Source organism: Penicillium crustosum (assembly GCF_028827405.1).
Source record: "Penicillium crustosum strain IBT 35664 chromosome Unknown utg000002l_segment0_segment0, whole genome shotgun sequence".
Classification (NCBI taxonomy): domain Eukaryota; kingdom Fungi; phylum Ascomycota; class Eurotiomycetes; order Eurotiales; family Aspergillaceae; genus Penicillium; species Penicillium crustosum.
Genome location: NW_026623123.1, coordinates 4,516,962 through 4,534,641, shown reverse-complemented (window position 1 = coordinate 4,534,641; position 17,680 = coordinate 4,516,962). Strand labels below are relative to the sequence as shown.

General features: G+C 47.0%; 7 protein-coding genes across 7 annotated transcripts; 4 read left to right on the top strand and 3 right to left on the bottom strand.

Moving 5' to 3' along the window:
- Positions 1–3,682: 3,682 nt before the first annotated feature.
- Positions 3,683–5,694, top strand: N7487_005236 (amino acid permease; the record flags this gene model as incomplete). Its single annotated transcript, XM_056872983.1, has 8 exons — positions 3,683–3,860; positions 3,916–4,027; positions 4,075–4,201; positions 4,263–4,420; positions 4,476–4,658; positions 4,711–4,805; positions 4,855–5,226; positions 5,288–5,694. The coding sequence occupies 8 exons, from the start codon at positions 3,683–3,685 to the stop codon at positions 5,692–5,694; spliced, it is 1,632 nt and encodes a 543-aa protein (XP_056730703.1).
- Positions 5,695–6,687: 993 nt separating this feature from the next.
- On the top strand, positions 6,688–7,134 carry N7487_005235 (extracellular guanyl-specific ribonuclease RntA; the record flags this gene model as incomplete). The annotated part of the gene is made up of 2 exons (XM_056872982.1): positions 6,688–6,702; positions 6,760–7,134. 2 exons carry the CDS (start codon positions 6,688–6,690, stop codon positions 7,132–7,134), a joined length of 390 nt encoding a protein of 129 aa, XP_056730702.1.
- Positions 7,135–8,265: 1,131 nt separating this feature from the next.
- tpcF (glutathione S-transferase tpcF) lies at positions 8,266–8,979 on the top strand (the record flags this gene model as incomplete). The annotated part of the gene is made up of 1 exon (XM_056872981.1): positions 8,266–8,979. One exon carries the CDS (start codon positions 8,266–8,268, stop codon positions 8,977–8,979), a length of 714 nt encoding a protein of 237 aa, XP_056730701.1.
- A 189-nt stretch (positions 8,980–9,168) lies between these two features.
- On the bottom strand, positions 9,169–10,489 carry N7487_005233 (Zn(II)2Cys6 transcription factor domain-containing protein; the record flags this gene model as incomplete). The annotated part of the gene is made up of 2 exons (XM_056872980.1): positions 9,169–9,735; positions 9,785–10,489. 2 exons carry the CDS (start codon positions 10,487–10,489, stop codon positions 9,169–9,171), a joined length of 1,272 nt encoding a protein of 423 aa, XP_056730700.1.
- A 526-nt stretch (positions 10,490–11,015) lies between these two features.
- On the top strand, positions 11,016–11,816 carry N7487_005232 (class I SAM-dependent methyltransferase; the record flags this gene model as incomplete). The annotated part of the gene is made up of 1 exon (XM_056872979.1): positions 11,016–11,816. One exon carries the CDS (start codon positions 11,016–11,018, stop codon positions 11,814–11,816), a length of 801 nt encoding a protein of 266 aa, XP_056730699.1.
- Positions 11,817–12,027: 211 nt separating this feature from the next.
- Positions 12,028–12,757, bottom strand: N7487_005231 (WW domain protein; the record flags this gene model as incomplete). The annotated part of the gene is made up of 3 exons (XM_056872978.1): positions 12,028–12,125; positions 12,192–12,479; positions 12,523–12,757. 3 exons carry the CDS (start codon positions 12,755–12,757, stop codon positions 12,028–12,030), a joined length of 621 nt encoding a protein of 206 aa, XP_056730698.1.
- A 1,588-nt stretch (positions 12,758–14,345) lies between these two features.
- N7487_005230 (uncharacterized protein) lies at positions 14,346–16,706 on the bottom strand (the record flags this gene model as incomplete). The annotated part of the gene is made up of 4 exons (XM_056872977.1): positions 14,346–14,409; positions 14,463–14,649; positions 14,711–16,603; positions 16,703–16,706. 4 exons carry the CDS (start codon positions 16,704–16,706, stop codon positions 14,346–14,348), a joined length of 2,148 nt encoding a protein of 715 aa, XP_056730697.1.
- Positions 16,707–17,680: the final 974 nt, after the last annotated feature.

Here is a 17,680-nt window from a genome sequence, read left to right as displayed (position 1 = left end):
TCTAGCGTTTTCGAGGTAAAGTGCATCTTCTACCCCGATATACCCTTTCCATGACTACTCTGTGTTCATGGGTTTCCTGTTCTTTTGGTGTTGCAATGATGATCCTGAATCTCAGTTCCTTGGTCAGAACCCTGACGAAAGCACAACTATCTGAGCCACCGTTTGCAACTTGCTGCATTTGCGAAATCGTCACTGGCATCTATGGTGCCTACTTGATATACTCATTGCTCGTTTTTGAAGTCTCACCTGCTCATAAACTTGTATCTCTCTAGTCTCATTCTGCAATTATAGCCTGTCAAAATGACGCTCATTACGACCATTACCTGTTCTTACTCCAATGTTCCTGATCCACCGTTTGAACCTGTTCGCTTCTTTGACAGAGCCGCCGCTGTCATTTCCCTGCTCGGTATACCTACTTATGGGATCGTGAATTCCTTTCTGCATTCTACTCTCAATTCGGCGATGATGAAATGGGTTATCTATGTCTGCACCCCGGCTCAGCTTTTGGTATAGTATCTGTTCTTTTCTTTCAAAAAAAAAAAAAAAAAAAAAAAAAAAAAGAGCCGGCTGAAGAAAAGAAATCCCTATACCTGAGCCAACATTTGATTGCAATTTTTCATTTAGACCCCCATTTGAAGTGCTGGATCACGTCTTGCTAATATCATTCCATCTTCCTAGCTCAACTCACTCCCCCTGCCATCCCCCTTACGGGCTTTCGATCCGCAATGTTGAAAATGCTATACCTGAGCTTCAGAGAAAGACATATCTACTACGATCAAAAAGGAGGGTTCCGACGAGACCAATCCACATGCATGAGCCTATACGCGATGTCTTTGACCTTTTTGGCAGACCCGCTGTTGTGATTTCTCATTGCTCGATATACGTGCTCATTTTTAATATGGCACTTGCTGATGGAATTGTAAGTCTATTTCCGCGTTCTGTTACTCTCAATTCGGCGATGATGAAATGGGTTATCTATACCTGCACCCCTCGGCTCTGTGTAGTATCTGTTCTTTTCAGTCAAAAAAAAAAAAAAAAAAAAAAAGGCTCGGTGAAGAAAAGAAACCCCTATGTCTGAGCCTACATTTAATTGTGGCTTTTCTATTTGAACCCTTATTTCAATTGCTGGGTTACGTCTCGCTAATACCATTGCATCTTTCTAGCTCAGCCACCCAGCCCTCCCTCCTAATTCGCCATTGAGCCTTTGGCCTGGAAATGGTACAAAGTATTATATCTGAACCTTGTCTTGTCAAGCACGTGCCCTTTGTGGCAACCAAAAAAAGGCAAGCTTTATGTCGGAGCTTACACTCGATGCCTTTGCTTTGGTCATATTTGATTGAAAACTCTCTTTTTGGAACTCTTACATCTTTCTGGGTTGTATTTTACTAATGCCATGTTTCCTTTCTAGCTCAATCACCCTCCAATTTTCCTTTTGGGCTTCCAATATGCCAATAATGGAAATATTTATACCTCAGCCTCGAGTATTAGCGCTTTGTGGCCAGAAAGAAGAGAGCCCCGAAGAAAGAAAACCACATATCTGAGCCCACGCTCAAGGCCACTGCATGATTTATTCATATTCGAGTCTCCCATGTCCAGTACGTGGATCTTGATTTACCAATCCTACGTGCCTTTCAGCGTTCTGTTTGCATTTTGACCAAGTGAGTTCTCGTTTCCTTGCTACTATGGGTTCTCATTTGGCCAACTTCATTCCAATCCTCTTGTTGCCCATCAACGATGTGCTTGACGCCATGATGAACGAAAAAAGAGCTCTCAACTGAATATCCTTGATGAGTACATAGTTTGAATTCTGATGCATCATCTAAAGATCCTACCTTTGTGAATTGTCCTCACTATGGATCTATTCTTGATACTGACTACCTTCATTAATTCCCAGAGTCTAGCCTTCTGGGGTTGTCACCTTTCCCCTGTCGGTGATTTGCTTGATGCCAATGATGGAAAAAGAGAGCTAACTGAAAATCTTTGACGACCAAGCTACACTTGTCTGAGGCACATTTTAAGCACTTCACCTTTGCCCATGTCATTTGATGATCGACCTAGTGCTCACTCCGCTGACCCTTTTCTTATAGTTGACTTGTTTTCATGTTGCAAACCTTGCCGGTACATGTGAGTCCCTAACGTGAATTTGCGCGTTGCCAATGATGAATAAAGAGAGCTGCTGAACATGTCTGATGACCAAGATAACTACACTCTGAGGCACATTTTGAGCGCTTTCCCTTTGCCCATATCACTTGCTATTGTTGCTACTCTGCTTAACGCTCTCTTGGCTAACTATTTTCTTACACTTAATTTGCTTTTATATTGCGAACATTACCGGCGTATGTAAGTTCCCACTGAGTATCCGAACGAGCCACTAATTGTGGGATTGCTTATTCCTTACCTTTCTTATACCGTTACCTCTTCTCTTCTTGATGCTCCTATCGCTAATTTCCAGATATCAATTTTCTTGATTGTGGTATATCTCCTACCCCTTTGTTCGAGAGGAAGTTGCCTAGTGGCAATGACGAAAAAAGTCTTGTGGTCTGAACTTCATTGAAGAAAAACCTCGGTATTCTGAGCCACCACCATTTGTTATGGCTTGTTCCTTTCCTATACCCCTACGGTCACTGTTCTCGATGCTCCTGTCGCTAAGTTCCAGACTGGAATTTCCTAGATTGTGAGTATATCTCCTAACAATTTGCTTGAGGGCAACTTACTAGTGGCGATGATGAAAAAAGTCTCATATCTGAACTTCATTGAAGATAAGCGCCGGGCCACTGAGTCACCACTATTTGTTATTGCTTGTTCTTTACATTTCTTATACCTCCACTGCTTCTGATGCTATTGTCGCTAATATCTGGACTGGAACTCCCTAAATTGTTAGTCTATCTCCTACCCTTCTGTTTAAGGGTAATTTGCTTGGTGGCAACGATGAGATATCTTCTCTGGTGAAGTACTTCGCTGGTTGAACTTCATTGATAAAAAGCAAATACTATGAGCCACTATTCCACCCACTACTATTGATGTGTTGCCCTTTGTCTTACCCTTGAACATTCCTGCTTATTACTATCGGTGAGTTTGAAGATTCCGTCTTGTGTGACTAAGTATGTTCCTCCTCTTCCACAGTGATTTGCTTGATGCCAATGATGAAAGAGCGAGACGAACTGAACCCTTATTGATGGAATATATTAACGCCAGTCTGAGGCAACATTCAAGCAATCCTTCGCTTTCCCCGCTGCTATTGTGTCAAATTTTGAGAGTTCCTTCTAAATTCCTGTTTCTTTTCTAGGGTTCCCATATCCCCAGAAGGGCAGCCTGTGAGACGACGATAACCTGCGAAATTGTGTATCCCTAGCCGAATTTGGTTGATCAGACATCATTCAACATTGTCTCAATGCTCTTGAGTTTAAATAGTACGAAAATATGATCTATATCACAACATAAATGATACCATCTTTCCAAAGTTGCGGTACCTTTCCCCCGCCTAAATAGCCCCACACGATCGTCCATGACGCCGCTCCCGTCTCTTATCACGACATCGGCACATGAGGAGATTTCTGATTGGCTACAACCATGTCCAGGGGAGCTTTTCTGTGAAAAAAAAAAAAACAGAACAGTTTCTGTTTCTCCGATTTGAATGATTTGAGACCTGTCTTCTATTTGTTTTTATGCAGCCTTTCTAGATATGGCGGACAAAACAGATTTCAGCGTAACATACAGGGGACCTATACAGGATGGCGCTACGAAAAGCGTCCGATCGGAGGAGATTCCCCGATCGGATGAAGAGATTGCGACAGATCCTATGTCTGCACCGTTGAAGCGGCAGCTCAAGTCTAGGCATCTACAGATGATCGCTATTGGAGGTGAGTCTGGGCTCACATTGTTTTATGTACTTGGTGTTGACCAAAGTATTCGCAGGCATCATCGGTCCTGGTCTGCTGGTAAGCTCCGGCAATGCGTTGCATGAGGGTGGGCCCGCAGGGGCTTTGATCAGTTTCTCGCTGGTCGGCATTATCGTCTTCTTCGTCATGTAAGGAGGTCATTTTCTGGTCTCAAGCATGATTCTAATAGCTATAGGCAATCGCTGGGTGAAATGGCCACTCTGCTCCCTGTAACTGGATCCTTCACCGAGTACGCGGAGCGCTTTATTGACGACTCTCTGGCATTTGCGCTGGGATGGGCGTATTGGTACTTATGGGTGACCGTACGACATACATCAGGAATTCGAAGATTATGAAGAATGTCTAGCTGACAAGCCGCTCCAGGTTTTGGCAAATGAATACAACGCGATATCTCTAGTTATTGGGTACTGGACAGACGCTGTTCCTCAATGGGGCTGGATCTTGATCTTCTGGGTGATGTTCCTTACCTTGTCAAATCTGGGGATTTTGGCCTACGGTGAGATGGAATTTTGGCTATCTCTGTAAGTCTCCATGTGTTGTGTTGGTTGAAGTATCGACCTGGCTAATAGATTGCAGTATTAAGGTGTTGGCGTTGATTGTCTTTTTCATTCTCGCAATTATCATCAGCGCAGGTGGCATTGGACCGCGCGCTACTGGGTTTAAATATTGGCATTCCCCGGGGCATTTGCAGATTCAATCAATGGCGTGGCGAAAACCTTTGTTGTTGCCGGCACATTGTATGCTGGGACTGAAATGTATGTTCCCCAGTATCGAAGGTGTGGGGGATGGTAAATACTGACGGTCGAATTAGGGTTGGCATCACTGCCGGAGAATCGGCTAATCCTCAAAAGGCAGTACCCAGGGCTATCAAGCAGGTCTTTTGGCGTATCCTAATTTTCTACGTTGGTAAGTTCACATTGAATATCAGACCAAGGCATTACTAAACTATATTCAGGGACTATCTTCTTCATTGGAATGCTCATTCCATGGAATGACAAGAGATTGTTGGGCACAACGTCAAAGACAGCCAGCTCTCCATTGACAATCTCGCTGGAGGATGCTGGGATTCTCCCAGCTGCCCACCTCATTAATGCTCTCATTGTGATCAGTGTCATATCCGCAGGAAATAGCTCGCTTTATGTGGCATCTAGAACACTACTTTTCATGTCCCGCAACGGAAAAGCCCCCAAGTTCATTGGCCGGACAAATCGTCTCGGAGTCCCATGGGTGGGTTTGGTATTCACCAACGTCTTCGCATGCATTGTGTTTTTGGAGCAGTCCTCTAGTGCTGGAAGGGTTTACTCGGCATTGATCACCCTTTCGGGGGGTATGTTTCCCCTCCCGAACCGTTCCTAGAAACACCGTTGTTCCATGCTAACGAAGTACAGTTGCTACCTTCATTGTTTGGTCGGTAATCGGAGTTGCGCATATTCGATTCCGGAAAGCCCTGGTCGCGCAAGGCCAAGACCCATCAAAGCTCCCATTCCAAGCTCTCTTCTACCCATGGGGCACCTACCTCTCGTTGGCAGCAAATGTGTTCCTCATTTTCTTCCAGGGGTACACTTGCTTCCTCAATCCTTTTAGCTCGACTGACTTTGTGATTAACTATATCCTGATCCCTGTTTTTGTCTTGTTTGTGATTGTGTACAAGTTCTGGAACAAAACACATGTTGTCCGACTGGAGGATATGGACATCTGGACTGGGCGAAGGGAGCACATTGATTTGGATGAGCCCGAATCACCCAAGCAGGCCGCTACGTGGTGGTCCCGCATTTATTCCGTTGTTATAGGGTAGACCAATGACCCTCCGTCTTATACTATACCCATCCATACCATACACACAATTTGAAGCTATCTTTCAGTTGCATGCAGCTCTGTGAAGTACCATGCAGATTAGCGTGTCACGCAATTGGATTTAATCTACCGTGCAAAGAGTAACCGCCGAATATGGCTTTGTGCGACTGACGACTGAGGACTGATGACGGATAACCAAGAGACAAAACATGCGATATCATCGGCATGCAGCGGACCAGATATCATAGTTTAAGAGATCAGCACGGAAACCGTCGGAGCGCGGGGACCATAAGGAAAATCAATATATGCAAAGGGTAATTGTGTGAAACCTCTTATCTCGACAAGCCAATGGTTTGGGTTTTGTTCACAGTTTGATGAATGCAATACCCTCGGAAGTCACCGTTTACTCGCTCGAATTTCAGCTGCCAAAACCAAGACATCTAACCCCACATGACCCGCTGAGTAATGGGCCATTAGATCAACATCGTGTCCGACGGTTGACGTCGTGATTGGCCTGACTGAGAGAGAGACACCGCTCATCCCAGGCGCATAGGTTTAAAACAGAAAGCCCCATCCCAAATGACCCCGCCTGTCGATCACTTTCTCGGATAAGGCAAGTTTCCAGGGTTCCGGAGTTCTAGCACCACTCAATTCTTCACGCTGTCCCCAATTGACCAATCGAGACTATCTTGTACCTCGCTTTGACTTCTATACTTCGAAATTGCCGGTCGGTGAAGGTTCCTTATTCGGCATGGTGGTTGTTCATTAATCATTTGGACTTGCAGCATACCATTGCCAATTAAGCACCAAGACGGTTGGATGCACAGAATGTAACATCGCATTGATAGCGAGTAGATTCTCTTCATAGTCCGGAAATACCTCCGGCAAGGTGTATTTAAACACTCACCTTTCCCAGAAACATTGAGGTCTACAAGTCAAGAAATATACATAGTCAGCCAAGTACTCAAATCTTCCGGTCAATTCTCTCGCCAAAATGCAGTACACCAAGGTAATATATTCTATCATATCGAAAGCATCAACTATCAGCCGTTAACACAAACCTCAGATCCTGGCTGTGGCCACCCTCTTCATCTCCAGTGCCTTTGCTGCCCCGCTAGACGTTGAAGCTCGCGCATGTGCCGCGACTTGCGGTACAGTCTGCTACACTAGCAGTGCCATCAGCGCCGCCCAGGAAGCGGGATACGATCTCTACAGCACGAATGACGATGTCTCCAACTACCCGCACGAGTACCACAACTATGAAGGGTTCGACTTCCCCGTTTCGGGAACCTACTACGAATTCCCCATTCTCAGGAGTGGCAAGGTCTATACTGGTAGCTCCCCTGGTGCGGACCGTGTTATTTTCAACGACGATGACCAGCTCGCTGGCGTTATTACTCACACTGGTGCTAGTGGCAACAACTTTGTGGGATGTACCTAAATGATGAATTTGAATTGGACGTGATATATATATTTGAAAACATAGAGTGTTTCGCGTGTTCAAAATACACATATAGGTATTTGAATGTAGGAGATCACCTTATCATGTAGACAGAGGACTTGAACTGTCAACATGCCGTAATGATTTCCATTGCTTTTGGTGTCTAGAGGCAAACAACAATCGACACCCGCACATTTGCGAGAATGTGGGATCTTGTCGTCGTCGGGGTTTGATACCTAGGAGCGGTAGGGGAAATATGTAAACAAATAGAGGCCCCAGTACACATTGTGGTGATATAAAATTTGGGTTAGTCGCGTTTGTTTGTTGTCGGAACCCGGCCGGTGCACATTAGCTCCTCGCAAGACTCGACGACATTTGTAGAGTTGACTGGTATTTGATACTTGATGGATAAACATGGGCTACACAGCTACCAGGGGAGAGATTTTAGGGGACAGGAAAGGAGAGAAGAGGGTGAAAAGTGTGAAGGATGTTGTGTCACTCAGCAGTGCGGGGTAGTCTGGGCGCTCTGTACCCTCGACATACAACATAGAAAGACAGCAATTGATATTATTATTCCTTATGTGTGAAGAGTATTACAAAAGAAACAGCTACTGGTTCGGATAGTTTCCATTTCTATCATCATATGTCACCACGACAACTGTAGTCCGTAGGATCAAATATATGACAGTATTCTCGTAAAAAAAAAAAAAAGATTTAACAGGATTATAATGCCATCGGGGATGGTGATAATGAATAGGTCACGCAAGAATTCCAACATAAGGGTGGAATAACCATAGAGAGTAGCTAGACAGTTAGATGTAGTTATGTAGGCAAATCAGATCTACCCGTAGACTTTGGAAATGGTTACATAATTTTCGGCCTTAGAAATGGCCGAGGCCGATGATCACATAATATTTTAGAAACCCAACATCGGACCAAAACCCGGACGAACTAAATCTGACAATAGGTTACAAATCTCGTCATTTTTCATCCACAATTGATAATGCCAATTATAGAGAGAATGTATGAATCAAACAGAACTCTTGGGATATATAAGATCAAACCCCGCCACTGTAAATATGATCATTATCAACAAAGTCCAGCTTCAATCACAATCACAATCAAATCGCAATGTCATCCACAATCAAGCCCATTCAGCTCTACGGCTCCCTGCTTGGCCCCAATCCCCTGAAGGTGGGGATTGTCCTCACACTTCTGGAACTACCATATGAAATCATCCAAGTCCCCTTCTCCAAAGTCAAAGAACCCGAGTACGAAGCAATCAATCCAAATGGACGCCTACCTTCGATCCACGACCCAAACACCAACCTAACCATTTGGGAGAGCGGTGCTATTATCGAGTACCTCATTGAGCGCTACGACACCAATGAACCCCGTAAGCTCAGCTTTGCACCACGCAGCGCAGAAGCAGAGCTTGCACGCTCGTTCCTCCACCTCCAGGCCACCGGCCAAGGGCCGTACTACGGACAAGCGTATTGGTTCAAGAAGCTCCACTCCGAGAGAATCCCTAGCGCCGTCGAGCGCTATGTCAACGAAGCCAAACGCGTGACCGGCGTGCTTGACAAGTGGTTGGCCAAGCAGAAGGAGGCCAACGCCAACAATCTTGGAGATGGTCCCTGGTTGGTCGGCAACAAGTTGTCGTACGCTGATCTGGCATTCATCCCTTGGCAACAAACAGCACACACGGTATATGCCGATGAAGGGTTCAACGTTGATGAGTTCCCAAATGAGAAGGAGTGGTTTGAGCGCATGACCTCGAAGAAGCCCATCAAGGATATTCTGGATTCCGTGGCTGAGCAGAGGGCCAATTTGGCGCCACACTGATGAATTGGGAGTTCTGTGGACATCTAATTTGAGTATAAGTTATAGCTATCAATATCACGACGGGGCAATGCAAAGAAAAGCAAATACGATATTTTCGGTTAATACAACAATGTTCCAATTTCCAGTATCCTTGATTTGTATTTCTTTCTTTCTTTCTTTTTCTTGAATCAGGCTCGGAGTAATGTGTGACTAGCACCCATGGATATGCGCACAAACAGAAAAAATCATCATCCCAAACTCATCAGCAGATTGTAACCACCGCTCAATCTTCTCCCGCCGAGATTCTGTACCAGTCTCAGCAGACTTCCACAGCTCTGATATCTCGAGCATCCCATCCTCCCAGCGAGACAAATGCCGGTTGTATTCTCTTTCCCAAAGGGCACGGTCTGAGGCTTCCCAGAGTATTTTGCTTTCTGGGGCCAAGGTCCCTCTTAGTTCTTCGGCAACAAAGTTCGGCAGTCCAAGTTCGGAATTGTAGACATTGCTGAGGAGATACATGGTAAAGAGGGTGCGACGTTTGGCAGAAGCAACTATCCATGACTCCCAGCTCGGGCGGGTCTGGGATTCCTCTGCTCTGCATGTGAGACCTGCTTTGGCGGATCGGAAAGCAATTTCTTGCATTTGTAACTGCATATACTCATCGAACTGGCTGGGTTCTCTGACAGTGTGTGTTCGATGAAAGAAATGGATCGTCATGAAGTAGATGAGATACGCTTGGAACGAGCACAGGTTTTTAAAATCGCTTTGAGAGGTATCCTGTGTCGTATTAGGCTTACATCTAACGAGTAGTAAGCTGCCAACATACCTGATTTTCAATCTTTTTCATCTCGTCTCCTATCGTCCTCAGAAGCAAGGGTTCACAACCAGGAATCCTAGTCAACCATGTCCGAACCAGGGTGAAACAGTAAGCCAAGACAGGTGGACAAGTCGCTTTCTGTTGCATAGAATGAACAAAGGGCGGTGGAATTGAGTGGATTAGATTTCTAATGTACGATTTCAACACACAGGTGAGATAATGTATGGTGTGAACATTCAACTGCTTGGGCTCCTGGCCTGTCGAGCTTGAGATGTAGGGGCGTAGCCAGCGATCGCGAATTTCCTCTGCATCAATCATGGGAACCAGGTCAATTTCTTGAAAGTCCAGGACATGTGGATGAACTAGTCCACTATCTGCGATAGTAGAGTGATCCGGGGTATGAGATGCATTTCCGGTGGTTTGAGCCAGAAGATGGGCTAATGTAGAATCCGGCGAAATTGCATCAGGAACGTTGCTGAGAGGGCTGGCATCCACAATAGCATATTGATCCTCTGTATTAGTGCCACTCTGCGATCTGACCTGTGCTGGATATTCACAGCTCGTGCCTCGATCTTTGCATCGCTTGCATTTCGGCTTTCCGAGATCACATGCAGTTTTGCCTTCTACACATTTTCGACATGCCTTTCTTCGTGAATTGCGAGGGATTCGTGATGAAGCAGGAGTTGATGGTACGGATCTAGCTGAGATGTCCATTTTGAAGATGGATGGAGTCTTGGGAGACTTCGGAATTCCGTAAATATTTTCGGAGTTCCGTTGCCAAGGTATGAAGTCATCCCACTTAGAAACCTAAGGTAGGTAAATTTGCACTCGTTTATGTACAAATGTTGTCTGAACAACATGTAATATCTTCATTTCTGCTATCCGTGTACTTCAAACGTTTGCGGTATTATACTAAGCTCAGGTGGAAGTCCCCAGGTCTTTTCTCTGTTACCTAATGCTTCTTGGTTTCATGGCTTAAACTCTTATAGTTCACTACATAAAACTTCAATACATGTTCAAAAAAGGTAACTAGGGAAAATAACCAGGTGACTTGATTGAAGGCGTTGACTGACCTTAAAAGATGTGGCGAACTTAATGGCCCATCCCGAAGATCATTGCGGAATTCCGAAGCATGTCCAGACTCCCCGCAAATATAAAATCCCCTGCCGATCTCATCTTACAACACGCCTTCAACCAAAGCAACAACTACAATTACAACTCCAACCACAATTCGATAACCATGTCGCAAGTCTACACAACTGACCACTCAACCTCAGTCCTCCGCACGCACAGCTGGCGCACAGTCTCCAACTCCGCACCATACCTCCTCCCACACCTAAAACCAGAAATGAAAATCCTGGATGTAGGCTGTGGCCCTGGCTCAATCACGATTTCTCTCGCAAAGCACGTTCCATCTGGACATGTTACAGGTGTGGAATACGTGCCTGATCCACTAGAAGGCGCCCGTGCCCTTGCGCAAGCCGAAGGCGTGTCAAACATCACCTTCCAAGAAGGAAACATCCACACCCTGCCATTCGAGGACAATACCTTTGATGTGGTACATGCGCACCAGGTCTTGCAGCACGTTGCTGATCCAGTTGATGCGCTAAAGGAAATGCGGAGAGTCGCTAAGGATGGCGGCATTGTTGCATGTCGTGAGTCGGCGGAGCTGAGCTGGTATCCAGAGTCTGTGGGGATCGCTAAGTGGCGCGAGGTTACGGAGCGCATTCAGCTTGCTAAAGGTGGCAATCCGCATCCTGGGAAGATGATTCATGTTTGGGCGCGGGAGGCTGGGTTTGATAGTGAAAGTGTCAAGAGAAGTGCGGGGGCTTGGTGTTTTGGGAGTGACGAGGAGAGGGCGTATTGGGGTGGATCTATGGAGGATAGGGCTAGATCTTCTGGGTTTGCGAAGAATGTTGTTGAGGAGGGCTTTGCAGAGCCAGCGGACTTGGAAGTTATTGCGAGGGGGTGGAGGCAGTTTGTGGAAGATGAAGATGCCTGGTTTGGTTTGTTGCATGGGGAAGTATTGTGCTGGAAGTAAACTGGAACAAGTGTTGTCTTTAAACGTGGTTCGGCATCTCAATGGAATGATGATAGAAAAATATCTTGATGCGATGCTAAGGAATGGCAAATGTAATGATGTAAACCCTTCGCAAAATGCAACCCTCAACCCTAGCAAAAAATAATGTGCACCTTAAAACAACGATCGATTGATGAGAGACCTTCAAGCAACAGCCCATAAGTGATGGCAATCACCAACCGCCGTCACTGTGATCAGACTGAGCCTCTTCTTCATCGCGACGGCCCTGTTCATAAGCCTCTTCGAGATCTGACTTGTCGGAATCCTCGCCTAAAAAGAATCGATTAGTATGTGTAAAAACAAGGCAGTTTAATCGAAGCAAAAACGGGAACATACCGAGCTCATGAGCAATCAAAGCACCACCAAGACCGCCGACAGCCAAACCAGCGGCACCAGCTGCAAGATACTTCCCAGCGTTGCTGCTCTTCTTCTCAGGCTCGGGCTGCTGGTAGTAGTCCTGGCTAGGGCCACGATTATCGTAAGGTACAGGCGGAGGGCCCGGGGGAGGCGCATAGTAGCCACCCTGCGGCTCGGGGGGAGGAACGCTGCGAGAGCCATCATTGTATCCAGAGTAGCCAGGCTGCTGGTAAGGCGCCTCCCACTGGGAGCGACCAGTGGCCTGTTCTATGTAAAATGCGCGACGGGCACTGGGCTCCCATTCCTGGACCCAGCCCTGGGGCAGAGGAGGTGGGGGGGCCAGGAGGGGGACGGGCTAGAGGCGGAGGTGCACTGTATGGGCCACGATCATATGCTGGGCGACCGCCGTCGTAGGGGGGACGGTCATATCCATCTTGAGGAGGGCGCGCATAAGGGTCAGCAGGTGGGCGCCCGTATGGGTCGTATGGTGGGCGATCTGGGGGAGGGCGAGCGTAAGGGTCGCCGTAAGGTGGAGCGTACGACATAATGAGGGTTGATATGGGGAGGTGAAAGAAGAGAAAATGGATATTAATTGAGAAAGAGGGGAGTGAGGGCTTTTATGGGAAAGCGCAAAGAACACCGTTGTAGACCATGACCTTCCGCCCAGAACCGAAAGAGACAACTCCACAATCTGTCCAACAGAATTATGCCCCCACTTCTAAGGAGTTACATGTTAGCGCCCAAGTTTACGGCCCCCAGGGAGTACGTCTACTCCGATTAGGCAGATGCAATATAAAATGCTCCATGAGCCCCTGGAGTGGGCAGGATGGTCAGATTGACAATCCCATCGCCTTGCAGGGCTAGTCAGCCAAATGACCAATTCGATTTCAGCATGCAAACTGACCCCCTGTTCACTGTTAGTGTGTTACAATAAACCAAAAATATACGAAGTACTCTGTACGAAGTAGAGGGGTTGCATTACAGATCAGCTCCACACGGGAGACTATTTGTTTCCACGGTTGGACCTCGCACCGTCTAAAAAGGGGTCCATATATTGGTAACGATATATATGGAGTACAACTTAAAGGGAAAGGAAAAAAAAAAGAATAGGGGGAATATGGGCAGTGGAGAGTTCCCCTCTATAGGGGCATCAAGGATTGCGGGATAAAATCAACTCGCGTGCTACCGCCGAGCCATGATGTGGCTCGTGTCAGGGAAACACAGCCACTGACTGTCACACACGTGGCTGGTGGATATAGGGATTGGGGCTTGGCACATTTAGTACTCTATGGGGAGTGGTGTGCTCCGACAAAACTAGTCGCAATTGGTTTCAAAGATATTGTAACGCCAAATCAGCATGTGGCTAAGGCGGGTAGGATTGGGATCAAGGGTGCTATTTAGCAGGTTGATATGAAGCGCTTGCAACGTCGTACTCCGTACTCCAGTACAAAAAATGTGTTCAACACTGTACGCCAAGGTTTTACCCTGAAACAGGCGACAAGAACGATCCGCGACCTGTCAAGTAGCAACGACAACAGCTTTGAATTTTCCTTTTGTTTTCTTTTTATATTCCATTTAGGGATGGTTAATAAATCCATATTGACTCAATTCCCCCGCCTCTAGAACTGTAAACTCACTGTTTCGACGTTTCTTCCGAGCCATGCATGTGCATCCCGCGTATACATACCGCTGTACCTACATACGCCCTAGGATCCGACCGCGGACTTTGGCTGAAATAATGTTCGGAACAAAAGCGGCCTGGGCCCAACCCGCGCGGGGCCATACGGGACCGCGACGATGGTCCACATGAGGCTTTTCCCCGTGATCCATCATTGCTAGAGCGATTAATGTTTAGAAGATTCCCAAATATACCAGCCAGCAATACGTGGAGGACATTTGATATACCAAATGTATTATTCCTGATCGCGCTACGTGTATGACTACATATTTGCCTGCTAGAAAGCAATAACAGATTGTTCGATGGAAGTGTCGTATTATATAGTAGTGTAGTTATGGATGGCGCTCTAGCGCTAGCAATCAAACCTTGCAAGGAACGTTGGAAACCGATCGACGCACAGACCTTTGACAGCGGAAACAATTCACGCTGAACATCCCATCACCGAAGGTTCAGAACTATGCCCCTGAGCCAGCGATAACACTTGATTCCGTGCTGGGCGGGTAGAAGAACGCAGATAGGCTGAGGGAATGGTTAGCACATTGAAGCAACATAGAGGACAGGGATAAACTCACGCAATGATGATATAGGCTGCAATTAGAAGGACACCCTCCAGGTAGTTGCTTCGGCCGTCCAGGACGAGGAAGTTGACAACGAAGGTGGTCACAAAGAGACAAATAGTCTCGAAGAGCGTGAAATACAGAGACATGTCCTTGTCCATACACCAGCCCAGGATGACGACCAAGGGTGTGACGAAAATTGCTATTGGAATGGTCAGAATGTGCGAATGTAGGCATATCATCAGGAATGGATGGAATCTTACCAATTTGAATACTACTACCAACAGACACACCGATCGACAGGTCCATCTTGTTCTTAGTGGCGACACTGACGGCAGTGACGTGTTCAGCTGCATTTCCGACAATGGGCAGGATAATGAGACCAATGAAAGCTTCGCTGACGCTTGAGCTTGCGATCATCTCGGGAATAGCGTCAACCAAGAATTCAGCGCAAACTGCTACCAAAGCAGTGGACAGCAGGAGCATGACAACAGCAGCGGTACGTGACATCTCGGGTTCCGGGGCTTGAGAAGCTGTCTCCGGACCCACGGCGTCATTTTGATCGGTTAGACGAGAAGCACCACGGGCAAACTGCACTGCGTTTCCGGCCAGCGGAGGACGGCTCATGTGCGCGGGGAGCGAGTTGCTGCGAGAGATTCCTGGCCGCGAGGCAGCGGCTCCAATACTCGGTGAAACCGCGGGTGATTGGGAGCTGAAAACAGTGTTTGAAAGCAGAGATGGGATAGGCCCGAAAGGAGAACGGCGTTTGCGGGGATCATCTGCTGCGCCTTCACAGCCAGCGACGTTAGGGCTGGATGGGAATCCCTTGAGGGCTGGACGTTGACCGGACGAGGGACCGCTGTCCTCGGGTGCCACGATTTGAGCCTTCTTTTCTTCTTTCTGGGCCTTGCGTCTCTTGTGGTCGCGTTTCTTCGACTTCTTACTAGCTTTGCTGTCCATACGGCTCAGAGCCAAACCAAAGTCACGAGAACGGATTTCGGAAGAGGGTTGAACGTCGTCGTCGGCATCGTAACGAATTTCGTCGCTAAGCTCAATGGAGTGCTCATTGCTGCCAATGGAATTCGAGATGGAACCCTGATTTTCATTGGAGGTCGATGCCATAGGCTTTTTCTGGAAGGAGTTACGAGAGGTTGTCCCTCTTGAGCTTGTACTTAACTTTCGGTGTCTGCGATACTTCATTGCTCTTTTGATCCGTTTGGCGGTAGTCCAGGAAGTCGTAGTGTCATCCGACTCATCACTGGAGCTAGATGAAGAGTCCGAAGAGCTGTTCATAAATTCTGCCAAAACACCAGGTTTGGATTCCTCATCGATGATGGCCTGTGGAATACTGGCGTAGAGATATGAGTGTGTTCTGAGCTGGAAGATGATGTACAGAATATACACCAACAGAAGAACGACACTGGTACCACGGCTAACTTTGAGTGTCTCGCGATCGGCATTTGTGCTATCCGACCACGAGGCGTGGAAAGCAGTTGGCAAGAGGAGACTGACCACACTCAAACTGAGCAGACAAGCGCTCATCTGAGTGACGGTACTGTTGTAAATCTGTTCTCGGAAGCGAAGGCCACCAGCGAGGAACGCCATGCCCATAATCAACAACAGATTGGCGAGAATGGAGCCGAGGAGAGAAGCCTGAACGATGCGAATCTCATTCTTAACCAGAGCAATGATGAAGATGATCAATTCGACTGCGTTTCCGAAAGTGACGTTGATCAGGGCTCCGATGGTGTCGCCAAGACGACTGGCGACACTCTCCGTGGCATGGCTGAGCAGTCCAGCCAAGGGAATGATGGCCACTGCATTCATCGCGAAGATGATGGCTGGGTTGAGACCTGCAGCCTCACAGGCAATACCCACCGGTACGAAGATCAGCAGGACATTGATCCAGCTGTGGCAGATAGCATCTGCAGTATGGTGGTAGAAACGACCGGAGCCATTTCGCATACGGATCAGAAGACCCGGCTTTGAGTTGTTTTCCGTGTCGGACCCCGGAGTGGGGTCCTCCACTGGCACATTCACTTGTCCATGTTGAGAGGGTTTTTCGGTAGTAACAGGATCGGCGGCCTGTTGAGAGGGAGTCTGATCTGGCAGGCCGCTAGAAGACGCGTGAGCTTTCGCCCACGAGTGAATCCGGTCTGCAGAAAGGAACATTGTTAGCCAGATACGAAAAAGTGGAGATAAGATCTCGGGATAGCTATAGCTATAGCTTTGAGCCCTCCCTGGATAATACTTACGCATGTATTTCAGAGGAAAAAGACGGATGAAAGAAGGCAACAAGCCTTTGATGATAAGACAGTAGATGAAAACAGAAAAAAAAGTAAAGTCGACAGTTGACGCGCGAGTTTTTCAGTCACTTAAGGGGGAATCTGGGAATCTTGGAACGGGACCAGGCTTATTTAGGTAAAGCCTTGGCAGCTTGGCATGATGATTTTCCAACGCCACTTTTTTTCCTGTCTTTTTTTGGTCTCAGCCCTGGAGATCCTGATTACCAAGGAATGTTGGAGATAATCTTGGACCTACGAATGCATTCTCAACCTCGCGTTGCCTTTCGTCACCATACACTATATCCCTAGCATGATGTCAATCCTCACATGCTCTAGGGGCTACTTCGTATATTGGGCCTTAATATGTGACGCGTTCTCCACGAATCTCCCTATAAGGATGCCAAGGGTAAAAGACGGGAAGACTGGGTCCATTACTTAGCAGGTCAACCTTATTGGTGAATCATTGTTTCGATCGACCATCCAGCTCCCATATTTGGGTGTCATTATTATTGGCATGGGGTCTTGTTTTCGCTTATTTTCGTGGGTGAGTGTCGCACAGGCGCTTTCAAGACACTACATCGATGTACGATGTGTGTTGTATGTGTGTGCTGTCGTACTCCACTGGTGACTAGGAATGAGGTCATTTGTATGTATTTTCGGAACGGCTTCACACATATCCGACTGTCCTACGCGATACAACACATCCAATTGTAGGTCTGCTGCGCCTCTCTCTGTTATCGTTGTGGAGTTTCAGCCCCACAGCTCCATATCCGCACTTGTGGCTGTGTCACTTGCTATTGCCACAATCTGCATCATTGGATGTTACAGGTGTTTTCTCGAATTAACTCAGTGATTATTATTGATACTGATGGCCTGCATTTGCTAAAATGAGCTAACTCTTGGCATCATGAACACGAAACCTTGGGAACACAATGCATACAATGCAAA